Consider the following 14,983-nt stretch of genomic DNA (forward strand, 5'->3'; position numbering starts at 1 on the left):
ATCAAGATATCCACCAGATCACCCAGTATCAAGTTGCGAATCATGCAAGACGATCTGGGCCGAGGAGAACTCGCCGATTTGAGACACACTGTTGCTCAGTCACGGGTTGGCTCAAGTCTGGCTGAACTTTTTTTTGGCTCGGGTTTTGTTGGATCAGAGTTCCAGCCAAGATGTGTGGAACTGGGGACTGACTGTGGACCATCAGGCTTCCCGAGCAACTTAATGTTCTGAGACCAAGTCCCTCATTATTGTTCGATCCACTTGGATCGCACGAGGATTACCAAAAAATGGAACATACATGGGCAAGCCAAACCCATGCCATATTTTTAATGACGTTGGTCTGGCATTATCGTATTCCTGCTCTCGACATTTGACCTCTCGGCACCGTTTCAGCCCAATGTTGTTAAATACCTTTGTAGAAATAAATACATTCCTTGTGTGAAGACATTACAGGAACGCCTATTTGCTGGTTTTATGGGAAAAGGTGTTTTCTACCTTTAGCCATTATTTGCATCAAAGGTTGATGTGGATATCTTGATTCCTGGATTACACAAGCGACCATGTATGTCAGCCCCAATAGCGCCAATAGGCCCGTGCACGCCCTTTTGTGTCTTAGTCCGGAAATCGGGCCACCCACTGAGTCGGAAGAACTATATATCATCATTTTGTAAGAATTTTAGAAGAAAGCAGCTGTGTTCTACAGCTTACGACAACAGATTGGAGGCCTTATAACCCAACCAGTCACCCACTCCACCACGTGAGTGAACCCCCCCAAGCTCACTTTTATTGCTTTTCCATTAAGCCCCATGTTCATGTCCTATACTAAAGTTCAAATACAATAAAAAGAGTGGGATCTTCCCATCGAGATTCGGCTTCAAACAGACCCACCGCATTGTTCCACCACTGAGTTTGGGTCGTTTATCAATATGGTTGGAAATGATCTGTTCCATTGTGGTTGTTGCATTGTGGGCAATGAATAGGTACACACCACCTAAACCACCCTTTGAAGCCGCACAAACCATGTACTTTTGCATAGTGTGTTCCAACGAATGCACTGAAGGTGCAGAGTACCAATTTCACGCAGACTTGACTCAAAAGAATTTCTGACCTTGTTCCAAGTTTTGTCTTTGTTCAAACCCTCTTTGAGGTCCTCTAATCCATCCTAAATCCGGGAATAAGGAGAGTTTCAATTTAGCTTTCCCCAGAAAGATTGGATCAACTAGAGGCTTATGTGGGGGGGCCGGCTGAAGTGATGTACAAGTATTGAAATTCCATTATTCCATCCGGAATCAGATTGGAAATATTCATCATTCATAGACTGCTTTGTCCTTCAACGTTCCTTCACTGTGTGTGTATACATTCGAACCTTTGATCTTCCATTATGTCAGCATTTCAAATACATTACGTAAGCTCCTATCCAATTCCGTCCAATATCCATTGCGACGAATGTGGAAAAGACAAGTGTTCCCAAATCAAATTCCTTGACGGTTCCTCCATTTTTCCTCCTCTCCATGAATTAGATTCTATAGTTTTCGATTGTTCCGTTCAAAGGGTCTTGGAACGACCAATGCATTTTCTCTTCAGCTGTCATAGTTTAAAATAAATTCACACAACGTCCAATACTACAATACTGTATGAATGCCCAACAAAACAGAATAATTCTAGCTGGCTTTGTATTCAATCCTGCATTTACATAACAATTGCTCGGATTAGCAATTCTTACCAATCCCTCTCATCCGAACCACTGGAACAACCAACCCTCCTTGTTGTTCCAAGTGTGTGTGGTGGTAATTCCATTCCCATATTTATTTTTTTCCACTCTAACCTGGCAAACACTCCGCAACATTTCAAAGAAGACGGGTTAAGTTCACTATTGAGTGTCATCCATAAATTCTCTTTGGTGACAAACTCCGGCCTATTAAAGAGGGCCTTTCATAATGTGCTTGGCACGTACCTACTGGGAAGTGATCCATTCGAGTTGTCAAGGTGCCGAGGGTGTTGAAACATCAAGTCCTCTGTGGACCTGTTTTTTATGCCAACTCGAACTGAAGAGTTGTTGAATTGCATTGCGAATTTGTGTCCAATCTTTTGCGAGTGGGAAAAGGCGCTCAGAGAACCTAAAAATGGAACACGTTCCCAAAAGTGATCCATGACGATTCTAAGGCGCTCCTCGACTCGAGGTATAACAACCAATGAGGTCTATTTACATTTTGGTACAAAGGAAAGGGGAAACCATGTTTTGATTGTTAGAAATATGAAGCCTGCAGAAACCTGGAGGGGCCTTCGCTTTCGCGTGGAACCACGAGCCACAATTCGAAGCATCGAACTCGGGTATGGGAAAGTGGGTCAAGTTTTTGTGGGGGAAACATGTGCAAATAGGGGTCCGAAATATCTCTTTTTCAAGTTCTCCAACGACTTCTGGGAGCGGGTCACAATGAATTGGCCTCGCTTCTGGAACTTGGCATTGTAAACAACCACTTTGGCCCCATGAATTGGAGAGAATTTGCTGTAAAGTACATCTCAGATCCAGAGTACAAGTCAAAATAATGCAAGAGAAGACGACATCTCTCATTTACAAAGGCCATTTGAACTCTGTTTGACCCTTTAAGTATCTTGGGATCGAGACGAAATTTAAAGGTCAGCTTTGGCTTCTTTTGTGAAAGCAAAATCTACTTGCATTTGCAGTAAAAAATTACAAAAAAAGATCTTGTCGAAACCAAAAGAATATGAATAAGTCGAGGAATATTATTGAGCGATTTAGATCTATTTTAGGATCTAAAGACACTTTCATATGCAATCTCTTATTTTGCTACAAAAAACAAATTTGAAGTGCCAATATGAAAAACCCCCATTAAATGAATTTGAAGGCCGTGATAAGATACTCTTTCAAACTAATATACTCGTATGTGAGAACTGTACTTTCGATTGCTGAGTTGAATTTATAAGCCAAACATTGTGATTAACAATGTCAAAAGGTTTAAAACGCAACAGCGTGTTAACAGGGTTTTAAATCCATCGTTCATGTTTTGCATTTTTTTGGTGCTTATAGTTGTCCTAAGGTGCAAGAACCAATACATAGGTTTTACTTTTGCAAAAAATGACAAGAAATTGTGCGGAATATCAAAATGATGATACGGTTGGTTCTATTTATCTAAGCGTCTTAAAAGGAGCTAAGATTGCTCAAAATATCACGATGGGTATTGGACCTGTCTCTTTATTCTAAAAGATATTTCTACAATTTGCTTTGCTTTGACCCTCTTCAAGCTTGAACTCTGTGAACTTGTGGACTTCCCCATTCATATCTCAATATTCTGTATGCATTGTTGCGGCAAGCTCAAACTAAATCCAAGAATGCAAAAGGACAATAGAGGGAACGACAGGACACACAATGAGTATGATGACGGGAGCAAATGCGGCAATATTTAAATAAAATAATGGCCAAACATATTACGATGAGTGAGGAATCTTGATGTTTTCACATCCCCAGAGAAGTGTCCAGTTTCCATTCTTGCTTGTGAGTTATCGGACGATTGTTTTGACCCTTTTTTCTCTCCCGATTCTGTTCCAGTTCCACACGTGAGGATCCAGGGCAGTCCAGATATCCACGTCAATCAAGGCAGTGTGATCAATCTCACTTGCATAATATCATACAGTCCGGAGGCGCCTGCATTCATCTTCTGGTATCATGGAGATCAGGTATGTAGCCATACACCACCGTACGTGTCCTCTTTTCCGTCCATATGAAGGCCAAAGGCCGACAGAAATGCAAGCAAATGGTCAAACAAGCCTCTTTCCAACCCACCCAAAGAGTGGTACAGATCGTATTAGATGTGGATGTGGTTCGTCTATGTACCGTGTTGTACTTTAGCCTTTTTAGTAAATGTAAGGGTCAGCAGAGAGGGGTGAAATGTGTTTTTAAATGTTATACTACCATTTTCCTGCTTAAGCTTATCACTCGCTTGTGTTTGTAGATAATTACCGTATAATTACTTGTTGGATGAAAATAAGATCTTATCAGAATTTCGTCCGAGACATTTCATGGTGAAAGCTGACGTCTTCTTTGTAGCCTTGGAAGTTTAAATCGTGCATTGCCTTGGATTACATAAAAGTAGTTCACGCTACATCCAGACATGCTTGGTAATTGTTCACTTATAAATTAGTGGCACTAAAGGCTTGTCAGGTCTGCTTTCAAATCAAGGAAATTTGTCTGTTGTGCGTTAAGCTCAAGTAAGGACGACGTCATCACTGGACAGAGACGGTAGGATGAGGGAAACGCTACTTTTATCCACATGAACCGAAAACATTTTCCTTCACACAAATTGGACTTTAGTTAACTCAGAAAGCGTTCGCCAAGTTTGACTTCAATCGAACGTCTGCGTCAAAAACTATGAGGTCCTGAAACTCAGAACGACGTGGGCAGAAAATGACTTGCTTAGCACCACCTTGGTAAGATCTTACCAACGTGGTGCTACCTCATTCAATTTGTACCCTCCCTGGTCCGAGTTTTAAATGCTCATAACTTTTGACACAAACGTTCGATTGAGATCAAAACTGACCATTGCTTTCGGAGGCTATAATTGAGTCAACTCATGTAAAGAGAAATGGATTTGATTGAATGGATTTCGATATACTCATTTTCCCCCACCCCCGTCGCTGTCCAGTGATAAAGTCGTCTTTGGCTCAAGATAAGGAGCATTTGGAACAATTTCATTTTAACTATTGGAGTCTTCGTTTCCTTTTAGGTAATACATAAAGCAGAAAGCGTGATGGATAATATTGTGTAATTGAGGGTTCTGTCCTGATTGTAGATGATAGATTTCAGGAAAAGTCACCTTTTGTCAGGTATGCGAAATGTGGCAATGGTATAACAACATTGGCACTCCTTTAAAACACATTTTTACAGTTAATCACAGAGAACAAAGAAATGATAATACAAAAAAGCAGGTAGATCACTAAATATAAAATCTGCTAAAACTTGATTAATGTCCATGGATGAACGAAGAGTCTAGAAAAAGCAAATTTGACCCTTGTCCTTTTTTTGGCAACAAAATACCGTACTTCCAAAGTCACTGGTTGACGAGGTTGAAACTCTGGACAAGAATTTTTCCGTGACCAAAATATCAATATTCTGTCCTCACAGAGCAAAAACGTCTACTTAGACACTTCAAAAAGCCCGTTGACTTTCAGACTCCAACATTCGATCACAATAATTCCATTCTCCACTTCAAGAACGTCCCCTTTTTGCTTGCCCCCTCGTTTAGTGGAACAGGGAGAAAACCTGATTGCGTGTTCCAGAACCACCAATTTTGCCCGTGTTGAGCGTTTTCGCTCCTCCGTCCCAAGAAAATTGAATTACTAATGACAATGAGACCGAAAATGAAGGGTTCTTTTCAAGGAGGATCACAGACATCGACTAGGGTGGCCTCTCTATTTGGTTGTGGAGGAACAAGGGTGGAACTGACAGCTTCTCTCTATCCCCCAAATCCTTTTTTGGCAGGAAATGCCCTATTAGCTGTCTAGACCCTTTGCATTTGATTCCAAGTCCAAAGTCCAGGATTTGAAGGAGAACAGGTCTATTTCAGGTTAAGAAAGCGGCAAGAAAATATATAACTTAACGAGCACCACTTGGGAACCTAATTGGTTCCAATAGCCGGATTAGAAAGGACGAAGCAGCCTTTGAAGTTGCTGATACAGGGTTGGAAGACACTGACATGAATTGGATGTACTCCATGAAGACTGGGATAATGATGATACCTGATAAGAATCTTGACGGTAGATAATGGGCACATGTCTAAAAGTCGATAGGTCGTACTGAAGTGTTTAGTCATAAATGTCTTATCTTGGTTCAAGCACAAGGAAGGTGGGGGAAAGTGATTGACTACTCACTTTTTTCCTTCATTTGTTTGAATTAGCGTAAGTATTTACTACCTTTATAATAAGAGCAACAGGAAAATTGATCCCTTCTCGAGGTCATCAAAGACAAGTTAATTTAGGTCATTTCAGCTAAAAGTACTCTTTTATTTTCCGATAAAGGACACTTGAAGCCACTGTTGACAGTGCAAATTTTTGTGTGTGCTTCATGACCAAGAAAATATCAGAGAGAATACAAATAGAGGGTCCTAAAACATTATACTCTAAAACCTATACGTAGAGTAAAGAAATTTATGTTGATAAATCATATAAGGAAGTACAAGTAAAAACGGGACTAGCTTTCTCAATCCTGCTTCTGAATAACTGAGAGACTTCTTTTAAAAGCGTAGCTTGAATCTGAACCTTTCTTGATAATATTTTAATACCCATGCTTGTCGAATCTTTAGAACATCTACCAATTATTTTAGGGCTAATAGTGGCTGTCTGAACATGTCATTATGGTTCAAATAAGGACTTATGAGAGGACGATGAAATTACATTTGTTCTGAAAACACATTGGAAACAACGGAGTTAGATATCCCTTAAAAAGGGTGCAAAACACTCGTTTATTTTAGATGGAGACTCAATTGTGTAATTGACCAGATCATAGGATTGGCTCAAAATCATTTTCTTTTCATTCCCGTGAAGGCCAGTCATACAATAATCTTTATTGAAAAAGTTCATCGACCGAAGAAGGCCGGTCATTCCATTAGCCCTCTTCCCGTCAAAATAACTTACCTTCCTACAATCTCAAAAGTGTCTTTTTATGAGTGCAATCCTCTTTTTCATCATGAAGCTCAAGGTGGATCCAGATTTGTTTTAAGATACTAGAAGAAAACCGTTGGCAAAGTTGTTGTGACTTGCGTATTCTTCCTTGAACGGTCAGTAACGCTTTCAATTCAGTTGGGAAAGGGGCCCGTGGCAAACTTTTCTTTGAGAGCTATTTCTATTCATTCAGAGAGCACCCAGAGGAGCCAGTCAGTCCTTGTAGTACGAGGCAGAATTCCATGTGTGACTATTCGCGTGTTGTCAGAACTTTTTTTGCGCTCTGCAGACATTGGAACACGGGCATTGAGTCTCGTTGGAACGCTTTTGCATGCGGCTAATGGTTCATTTCAAGTTTTTCCTCCACTAAAGTTGGCACTCTCTAAGAAAATTCCTCGTGCTTGCTTGTCTTCTAGGTTGTGCCTTACGATTCAGAAAGTGGGCGATTCTCGGTGAACACGGAAAAATTGGGCCGAGAAACGAGAAGTCATCTGGTCATTTACGACGCGAGTCCCAATCGAGATTCGGGGAACTACACGTGTAAACCATCCATTGCCAAGGCAGCGAGTATCAAAGTCCACGTCTTGGAAAGTAAGTGCTTCTCGGTGTTGTGTGCATCCATCAGGGTTTCATGGATGTCTGTCTTATCGATGGAGTTTGTACTTTCTTCCGGGTTGTTCGTCGCAATTGTCACATTTATAAGTTATGATATAGGATGTTCCAGTCATGTTCCAGGAACTAAGAGTAATCTGAGCAGGATTGTTCAAGGTTCAAACATTCAATTGGAAATCTCCACGGATGAGAGCGATCCTTGGGGAGAAGAGAAAACCTTCAGCACCTTCAACGTCAGATGATGCATTGTTAGCCGATGCATTTTCCCGACCTTTTATCCCCAGCTCAGACAAAAACGAGTATGACCCCCAAATGTGTTGGCCCAAAGTACTCACGGAGGAAGTTGACGTGATCGTAATCATTTCTGTGAGTGTCTTTCCACGACACGAAAAATAAAACAGGACTTGTCAAGTCGAAAAGTTGGCCAGCCGTCATTCAATTGGAACTGTTCCCAGGGAACAGAAAATGCTTCTTGCAAATATCATGACCGTGGGATTGCTGGCTTGAAAGCTCCATCCAATGAAATACATACGGTTTTCACAAGATCCAGATCAATTTAGTCGAACTTGGAAAAATCTGGCACGCCAAATGCCAAGGACTGGGAGCAACGGATGGATGGTTGGCATAATGGCTTGATCTATTCCGATCGTTGCCCTCTCAGTGGGATCTTGTGCGAAAAACCAGCCATCTGGATTGGAGAATGCACTTTCTGGAAGAACCCAAGAAAGAAAGAGAGCGAACGGAGTTCTCTCCTGTCAAAATGCCCATCAAAGACCATGTTGAACTGGTCTTCGATCTCAAAAGTCAAGGAGAATTTGCAATTCTTTGTTTCGAGCCTTATTTTCCATTTACCGTGCAAAAACTGCCTAACGAGGTGCGCTAACGTGAGAGAAGAGCTCCTCAAGTTCAGTTCAAGAAGTGTTTATCATTGTACGTCTGGTAGAGACGACTGACTCCTGGATGAGGAACCTTGACGTGGTGCAGGCTATAGATGCACAACACCTTTAGGGTGTGTGTCCAGAAACACAGTAGTCTGTGAAGATTCAGAGCAAAACTGAGTGTGATGTGTTGTTTCTTTGATGTCGCAAGAAGTTTCTCATCCAATTTACTCCTTTTTAGGTGAGTTCCCGGGCGCATTACAAGAATCCAGCTCGACATCACTGAAGCATTGTGGGTCTGCTGTCGCTCTTTGTCTTTTCATCCTCCTGGCAAGCCTCTTTATGGAAACCAAAAGAGATTTTGCCGCAACTAGATCGATGTAGAAGAGCTTAGGGAATGTCTTGGCTTCGAGAGGATCATGTGAAGAAAACGGTAAATCCAGATAATCCGGCTCAAACTTGGACAGGGCTGAGGTAATGCATAACACTCCCTTAAAGGGGAAATGGTAATCAGGACTGTTAACTGGACTCCCAAAGAATTTTCTGAATGATCGTCAACACCAGTGTTTTGGAGGTTTAACTGTGCACCTTGGTGCGATCAACGGCCTCCAATGCATTTCAGCACTTTTGGATCGTTGCTTCATTACGAAAGCACCTCATTACCCGGTCCCTTTTGTTCAGAGTACCCAGCAGGTCTGTTCCACAGGATTCATTATTAGCTTTGGTTGGAAAAATTCCATTGTTCTTGATGATGTTTCATCATCTTTAAGAGCACCTTCATAACTTTTGATGGACGGCCTCAGCCAATGGCCCAACAACTATCTCCTCGTCCATTGAAAACAATCACCCAACCATGTGAATTTGAGGAGTGGGGCTGTTAAATAAAGAGAGAGAGAGAGAGAAAGAGGCCTGAGGCCTTACTCGTTTAACCAGTAGAGCCCAGGGTTGCAAGAGTTTACTCTTTCAAGGTTAGATCTTAATGCCCCGCGAAAAGAGAGAGAGAGAAAAAAATAATCTACTCAGGGTATTGCATGTAATTGATAAAGGAGTAATAAAATTTTACTCTAATCAATTTATTGTTCCGAATGCGAGGAAAATCATCATTTGCTGTAACAAACCGATGGTTATTTTGTTGAAGTTACCAAAGCAGTCTATCATCTATTTGCAAGGTTGTGTTTGACCATTGAGTTGCCATCAGCCCTGACAACAAAAGTTATGATGTTTCATCATTCAATGTTCGGGTTCTGCAATTTTAATGCACTACAATAGCTTTCTGTTGCAACGTTCCATTTTGATTGAGCAATTATTGTTTTATCCAGTCGCAATTATTAAAAGTTTAACTTTGAAAATAAGAGAGGAACAAAACCTGAAAATATTGAAGATAGTTTTTTGCAATCATGGAGAAAGTTAGTTATTGGTTGTTGAGCCGACAAAACATCTATTGTTTTTGCATCACTTTGAAAGTTCAATGTACTTCATTTGTTATATCAGCTGTGTTTTTCAGAACGCTATCGTTCAAAACAGGTTTTAGAGAAAAACTCATCTTTTGTGAGAAATCTCCAATCGCACACTTTTAGATGTTTTCTGAAATTTTCAAACAAACGTTGTCTGGAAAGCCCTCTGAAATCTTTTAAAGAGCGGTAGTTAAAGTTTTTTCTACGTAAATGTTCCCGTAAAATGGATAGACAGAAAAGAGAGCAAGTCTCTCGTTTATCGAGCAGAAACCACTTCATCTTTTTTGTAATTCATTCGTGTTTGGCTATGGCCTTCGAAAAGTGCTGAAACTCAGCTAATATTTTTACATAATATCCTCGGAAGGTGAAATTTCATGCCATATGAGATTAAGATCGAATATTGGCAGGGCGTCGAATTATTGTTGAAAACGAAGGGTTGGCCGAACGGAAGTTACAAGTTTTCCTTCCATCAATTTGGCGTCCTTGACAGATTAGAATTGGCTGAAACCGTGAACCTGTTTTTTTCGAGCTCTTGTTCAAAACTTTTCTCCTACGGGTTTCCGGACTGGAAACCTCGAAGGGATTGACAAGGAAAGATTCTTCTCAGAATGAAAGAGACTTCACTCTTTTCCACACTAGGAAGCGAAGAACAAAAACAGTTTGCAATGCTTGTAAGGGTCTCTCGGGGGATCCTTAACCCATTTTGGAGCAAGTGGACCAGAATTTGGCCCAAATTTGTGCCTCCAAGTCCGTCGGTCGAGTCTTAAGAAGTAATTGCATACCGCTCGTCGTCCGTTCAAAGGCTGACTGGTTGGTGGACGGTTGGTTGTTTGGTTGGCATTGAAGGACCAAGCACGAGGGAAATGGATCTCTTTTCGCTCGGGATGAGTGCTGGCATTCCAAGTTGTGTGTTGGTAAACTTTCATGGGTGTTAGTTAGTCCTCTATCTTCTTCTTGTGAGGACAATCAGTCCGAAATTTGTCAAGGGGCGGAAGATAACTTGGACCTCTTTTCTGAAGATTTTTCTTGGGGCAAAGTTCCATCTTGTGGAACAGGGAACATGCGAATCTACTCAAGAGCACTTTCTTGCCTTTGAACAAGTTTTCTAAGGGCTACAAAATCTTTTGAGACTCTCATTCATGGTCGCCGAGAAAAATTGGCCTATTTCACTTTGTTGCCTATGGGCACGAGTGAAAGTGGAATTAAATTATGTGTTCCATTCTCGGACATAATTTGAGTCTCTACTGTAGAGGGAGTGTGCAACATCGAATGAGTCAGGTCTCAAAGGTTTGTGGCACATCGCACATTGTCCGAGCTTCAAAGTGGGACTTGATCCACACCCTCAACCACATCCAAAGCCTTTGTGCACTTCTTGCTGGCCAAGGATCCATTATTTTTTATTTAAGAGTCCGGCACTCTCGGCACGACTTCACAGAGATAAGCTCTTCTTGGACTGCCTCGGATTATATGAAAAGAATTTGGTCCGTTTGAAAGGTCTTGAACCGTACCTGTTTGTCCAAGGTCGCTTGGTTTTGCCTCATCGGGCTTGTTTGGAGCCAATTCTGAAGTGCATCATCATCGTCATCATCTCAAGAAGTCCGTCTTCGAGGGCTTAAACTTGCCATAGAGTGAGTGCATTCCAAGAAAACTTTCCGATGCCAAAGTTTCAGGGTGCCATCACGATGATGATGATCATCATCATATGCGAAAAGGCCGTCGATTCGGGGAACTTTTTCCATCCCGTTTCATCCTCCTATTTAGTTTCTCGATCCTGTGTCTGCCCAGAGGAGAGCTCAAGTTAAAAATCCTTATCGAAACGCGAGGATCAAGGCGGATATTAAAAGCCATTTTATTTCAATTTTCCAACCTTGTTGAGCAAGATGAGGGAACCAATTTGGATCCACTCAGTGTCAGGTTCCAGTGTGGGTGCATCTCTGAACATGAAGTGGAAGTTCCAAACCCTCTTGACGAGTTACAGGTTTCTTGCAGCATCATGAAGAAGGCAGCCTCCTCGCCGCTTCTGAGATGTTGCCTCATTAAGGGGACCATTAGAAATAAACTACTCTCGCGCTTTCCTTCGCATCTTCGAAGCTTCCTCTTCCTCTCATAGAATGTTAACGCCAAGAGCATTGACATTCAAAATACTATTTGAATGTTTGTAAAGTAAGAAGACAAAAAGATGATGTTCACTGATCCTAGCTATGTACAGTATAGCTTTTACTGGGAAGTCATTTATTCTTTTATGGAAGTAACCTCCCACTAAGTACAAAGGTTGCGTGAGTTGAGCCTGCTTTCTCGTGCGCTTGAAAGATAGGTGAGATGGGTGGCCATATGTTTACCTCAACATTAATCTCTGCCAATAACCTTTGGCAAGCGAATCTTTGCCATGTAGCAAACTCCCTTTTAATTTGTTAGTTGGAAAGTTAGATGGCAGCTCTTTTGCTTGGTCTACCATCTGATGATGGGTGTCCCAAATTGAGGCAAATGCCTGTACCATTATCTTAGCCAACATTTATTTAACCTCATCCTCAGGAATAACGGCAATCAAGCTCTTAAAGCAGCAGTTCATGTTGTAATTTACATTCTGCAAAGAAGCTTGGACTGGGCTAGACCTGAATTTAACCAAGCAAACTGAAGAGGGGGTCTCTATCAATGCACAATGGTTGCTAGCCTAGCAAACTACTAGTGCTGGACCAAGTCCAGACTCGAGTCTGACTGTCGAGATCTAATAAAAGACTCGGCAAGTCCGGCAAAAAGTCAAAAAAATCAAAGGACTCGTGTGACTCGTGTGAGTGAGTTTTGATGGACTCTCCCCAGCACTACAAACTACCCTACTATCAACATTTGCCAATAGCGAACTGCCCTACATTTTTTTTAAACTGAGTCTTTCAAAAGGGATCTAGTCCCAAATTGTGTCTCCCACAACTCTTGAGTGAAAAGTTCAGTAACTCAAACACTAATTTCTTGATCAAAGACTAAAAAAGCACATTCAGATAAGTTCAATGTTCATGCTACAAAGAACTGTTGTATCATGGTTTGTTTTGAATATATGTATCAATGTCCAATCAATCAAAACTCTGTTCAAACGTAAGTAGCCATATGCCACCAAATTGTATACTTGCGCAACCACACTATCGAGCTCCTTCTCTTATGCGGGTTACTTTATGAAAGCTCTCTAGCTTACGCCACATACTTCTAGAAATATGGAGTGTGAACGGGTTTTACATTGAATCGTCCTGTTTCAAGTCAAGGCAGCTCTGGGCTCCTTTTCATTATCTCATTCATGATTTAATAAAATTTACGTGGTTGCAATTCAAGGCAAGACTTTTTTAAAATATGTAGTTGCAACGCGGTTCGACCCAAAGTTCTAGTAGTATAAATGCTAATGCAGCTGTCTAAGGTAGGCCAAAGATTCCAATTTTTCGAAGTTGTTATTAAATAACTATTTGACTACCTCTCCTGAGCACCCTCAGCCAGATTTTGGGGCCAAATTTCGCCAATTTTCGCGATTTGATCATTTTTTCTGATTACTTTAGATGCTCATTTTGGATAAAACGTTTGACTTGCGATACAAAAAAATGCCCTCCGTTGTAATTCCATACCTCTAGAAGTCCGTGCTTGCGCATATCGAATTAAGTCAAGGATCCCGAAATATTTCTTTACAATATCTCGTGATCCAGCATATATTTTCACTCTGAAAATCGATATTACAAGGATCAGGTGCGCCCACAATACATCTCATAAAGGCCTGTGACCTTATTATAGCCACTAGATAGTCCAACTAGCACGTGTATTGATCTACGATTCATCTGGATTTACGTATACTTCTAACCCTGAAGTTTTCCAGATCTCCCAAGAAATGCCAAATGAATAAGTATATTCAATATTCCTGGGAACAGCCTCCAATTTACTCATCCTTTGTTTTGTTCTATTTTCAGATACTAGCAAAAGGCAAAGTGAAGCTCTAGCTCTCCTTTCATCATCCGCAGATAAAGGAACTGCTCTGAAGTCAATGGGTTTTTCAAATGCTCCAACCACCCAGACAATCATCCTCGAGCCCATCGATCCTGCTTCCGTGATCCCAAAAACTGATAATTCTTCTTCACCAACTAGACCAACGAATCAGTGCCAACATGCAAAGTTTGATTAATGAGCCTCTGTCTGCCTCAGACACTTCATATTTGGGCTAGGGTCTCAAGAACGCGAACGCATCTTTCGCTCTCTATCTCTCTCTCGTCTCGAATGTTCTCCTCATAACCACACTGATGGTCTTGATGATGATGAGCGTCATCATCATCATCGTCATCATCATCATCGACCGAGCTACTTCCAAGGTGATTGGATTCCTCAAGATCTCTCCAGAGATCCGATCCCGTTATCGAATGATGCCCGAGAAGGCCACGATAACGTCCTCCATTCTCTTTCTTTTGGTGTACTCGTAGGACAACCAAGCAGCTCCTAAACGTTTTTCGGGGTCTGATATGTCAGACAATGTTGACTATTGAGAATCAATAGCCCGCTCTAAATACATGCAATTAAATATATATATATATATATATATATATTCATAAAAATGTTGCGCATTCCCAGTAATGGACCCTAACGGTCTTCAATGGCTCTTCAAACTACTCAATCTCCTCATTATGTTCAACCAAGTAGGTGATAAGCCCCTTTTTAGAGCCACGAGGGGTCAAAATCGCTCAGTATACATTCAACTATAATGTGTTGATATCTAGTATTTAGTTACACTCCATGAACCGCAATTCTCTATATTTCTGTTAGCGAAAATGACTTCCATTGGGATGTCATTGACATTTTGTACCAATATTCTGTTAAAAAATGTGCGTGAGACTATTCTTGAATGTGTTATGCTCTTTATTGCATGAGAATTGCTGAACCGCGATGCGTGAAAGTTATAATTGCACAAAAAATGCTCTATGTTCGACCGCAATGAAAAAGGAAATAAATTTACAAGTAAACTGACTTGGGTCTCTTTTCATATTTTTCAAAAGAACTGAGGAATAATCTTTGATAAAACACAAGAGATAGAACTATTTTACATATCAGAGCTAATTCTCAGTACCTGTCATATACATATATTACTATTAGGCCACGCTTATGTTTTCGTTAAAGGGGACAAACTCATTAAGAAAAAATGTCGAGGCATTGGAAGCCAATATTTTCTGCAATCCAAAGTAGATTTCTATCTCGTACTCGAACCGCCTTCAATCTATTGGTGACATGCTTTGTACTTTTAGCCCACTTACTTTTGCTTTGTAATTGCTAGCTAGATAGGATATTGCTAGGGAGTAAAGAACTAGCAAAGAGTTATCTAGAAAATTGGCAAGTAAGAAAAGAACGTAA

General features: G+C 40.9%; 1 protein-coding gene across 4 annotated transcripts in view; it reads left to right on the forward strand.

Moving 5' to 3' along the window:
- The window catches only part of LOC131879778 (neurotrimin-like), a 68,151-nt gene extending 53,549 nt beyond the window's left edge, over positions 1–14,602 (forward strand). For 3 of the 4 annotated variants that reach the window (XR_009373196.1, XR_009373194.1, XR_009373195.1), the window contains 4 exons: positions 3,569–3,696; positions 7,092–7,266; positions 8,407–8,639; positions 13,558–14,602. Coding sequence is in view for 1 of the 4 variants with exons in the window: in XM_059226193.1 (XP_059082176.1) it covers positions 3,569–3,696; positions 7,092–7,266; positions 8,407–8,549 (446 nt within the window). In the remaining 3 variants the exon portion in view is untranslated. The remainder of the gene's footprint in view (positions 1–3,568; positions 3,697–7,091; positions 7,267–8,406; positions 8,640–13,557) is intronic. The other variant, XM_059226193.1, reaches the window with a different exon arrangement.
- The last annotated feature ends 381 nt before the right edge of the window (positions 14,603–14,983 follow it).

Source organism: Tigriopus californicus, chromosome 4 (assembly GCF_007210705.1).
Source record: "Tigriopus californicus strain San Diego chromosome 4, Tcal_SD_v2.1, whole genome shotgun sequence".
NCBI lineage: Eukaryota > Metazoa > Arthropoda > Copepoda > Harpacticoida > Harpacticidae > Tigriopus > Tigriopus californicus.